Source organism: Notothenia rossii, assembly GCF_949606895.1.
Source record: "Notothenia rossii genome assembly, chromosome: 10".
Lineage (NCBI taxonomy): Eukaryota > Metazoa > Chordata > Actinopteri > Perciformes > Nototheniidae > Notothenia > Notothenia rossii.
In genome coordinates, this window is record NC_136908.1 from 7054326 (window position 1) to 7056825 (window position 2500).

Sequence of the window (2500 nt, forward strand, 5' to 3'; positions counted from 1 at the left end):
TAAACACATTAAAGCTCCTGTAGAGACATGAGGGAACAGCTGACAGGTGACATAGATGTTGGAGGAAAAGATGGAGGGGAATAAAACGCGAAGTGCGCAGCGCGGATGTGCAGAGGAGCGGATTTATTCTTATTATTTCTCTGCAGGATGGAGGTGAAATAACATGCATGTTTTACAGTCTCCGTCGCACTGAATCAACGCGTTTTATTTCCTGCTGTAAAACGAAGAGAGGAGCGCTTGTTTTACTGTCTGCAGCAGCCTGATCCTGCAGGGTATCTCGGGGATGATGGAAGTGAAAGAATACTCATGTTTTACAGTCTCCATTACGCTCCAGCTGCAGTGACTGATTTGATCTCGCCAGTTGAAAAAATCAAAAAAGGAGCACTTGTTTTCCTGTCTTCAGCACCAGGGACAGCGACCATGTGTGCAGAGGGGGGGGTTTACTGAAGCCTGAGATCTCCGGGTGGAGGGGAAATAACATGCATGTTTCACAGTCTCCATTGCACTGACTGAAAGACGACCAGAGGAGCGCTTGTTTTCGGTCTTCAGCACCGCGGACAGCCACCATGACGCGGCTCCGCAGGAAGGCTTTAGTTTCTCTCTTCCTCTTCACCCTCTTCATCTTCGGGGCCATGATGGGGCTTCGGACCCTGAAGCCCAGCGACGGCTTCTCAGACCTGGCCCCGGGGATGGGCTTCATCCGGGAGAGAGAGAGGGACCGGAGGCGGCTAGATGCAGAGGTGGGGAGTAACTAAGTACCTTTAGTCAAGCACTTAAGTAAAATGTGTATTGTACTTGTACTTTATTGGAGTATTTTAATGTTATGTTTCTTGTCTACTCCACTACACGACCGAGATAAGTCACAGAGATACATGTTGTTCTTTTGCTCCACTACATGTATTGAATACCTTTAGTTACTTCACAGATTTGGATGAATGATGTGAAGTACAATCAAGTGTTAAATCAGAATTTAGTTCCACCTGGAGTAAATCCACAAGCTACCCTGCAGTATACAAAGCCATTCAAACTAGCTGCACCTTCACCAGCTTTGAGAACACTTTCATGATCAATCATTATATAACATATCATATATATTATTCTGAAAAGGACCAATCTGCACAATGACTAATTTTACTGTCGCTACTTTTACTATATTTAGATGATAATACTTTTCTACTTTTACTTGAGTAACATTTGAATGCAGGACTTTCACTGTAACAGAGTATTCCTACCCTCTGTATACTTCTACCTTTACTCAAGTACAAGATCTGAGTACTTCAACTTTTACTCAAATACCAGATCTAAGTACTTCTCCCGGCTCTGTATTTATGATGCGTTGGTGGAGCCTGGGACTGAAGAACTTACTTTAGCCCATAATGTATTGGTACTTTTACTAAAGCATCTGAACTCTTCTCCCCCCTCTCTCTGGACCTGCAGGATGTGGCGGTGTCTCCGGGTCAGGTTCACGGCGGCAGCATCAGCAGCGACACTAAGGTGGTTTTCATTAAATCTGACCGGGATTACAGCATCTTTTACGACGTGCACATCTTCTACTACCTGTGGTACGGGGACCCGGCCACCGACAACAAGTACATCCACTGGGACCACGTGCTGGTGCCGCACTGGGACCCTAAGATCGCAGCCAGTCACGCCCAGGGGAGACACACGCCTCCGGAGGACATAGCCTCCAGTTTCTACCCGGAGCTCGGCCCCTACAGCTCCAGAGACCCCAAGGTGCTGGAGTCCCACATGGCGCAGATAGAGGAGGCTGCAGCAGGTAAACATATCAATTATACAACTGCCCAAATATTGAACAATTAATTAACACAAAACAGATAGAGGAGGCTGCAGCAGGTAACCGATTTCAAAATACTGCTAAATGCATCTGGAAAAGTAAAGGACTTTATTTGGATAATAGTTACAATTAAAAATACATGTTTATATTATTTTACACTTTTTATTTATTGACTTAGTTGTCCATACATGTACTTTCAAGATCTCCTTTTATTTTTGCAAACAGTATAAATAAAACAAGACAAGTAGACATGCCTTGAATCTGAAGTTCCTTTTGTTCACATGATAAAAAAATAATACAAATAAAAACTGCCCAAAAAATGAACAATTAATTCATAATTTGTGTAATTTATAAAAATAATAATCATATAATAGTTCAAATGTAATCTAATAATCTGCTTCAAATAACTCAACAACATTGAGTGCAATATTGAGATGATGATTCAAAAATATATATTTTGTGCAGCCCTGGTGTAAATAAAGTTGCCACAGGTTTATTGATTATTAACCAATCAGTGCTTTAACCTCCACCCTCAATGCATTAACTCACATGTGGTTCTGTCCTGGGATATCAATTATAAAACTGCCCAAATATTGAACAATGAATTAATAAAAAACAAACATTATAATTTATAAAAATAATAATAATGTAACAGTACACATTTCTACTGATAATCTAAATAACTCAACAAAATTGAGTGCAAGA

At 41.4% G+C, this 2500-nt stretch overlaps 1 protein-coding gene across 1 annotated transcript in view; it reads left to right on the plus strand.

Moving 5' to 3' along the window:
• The window catches only part of maneal (mannosidase endo-alpha like), a 13450-nt gene that overhangs the window by 188 nt on the left and 10762 nt on the right, over positions 1-2500 (plus strand). Inside the window, exons 1-2 of the mRNA XM_079656411.1 lie at positions 1-740; positions 1438-1777. The exon at positions 1-740 is cut by the window's left edge and continues 188 nt beyond it. Coding sequence (XP_079512537.1) covers positions 567-740; positions 1438-1777 — 514 coding nt within the window. The 5' untranslated portion in view covers positions 1-566. The remainder of the gene's footprint in view (positions 741-1437; positions 1778-2500) is intronic.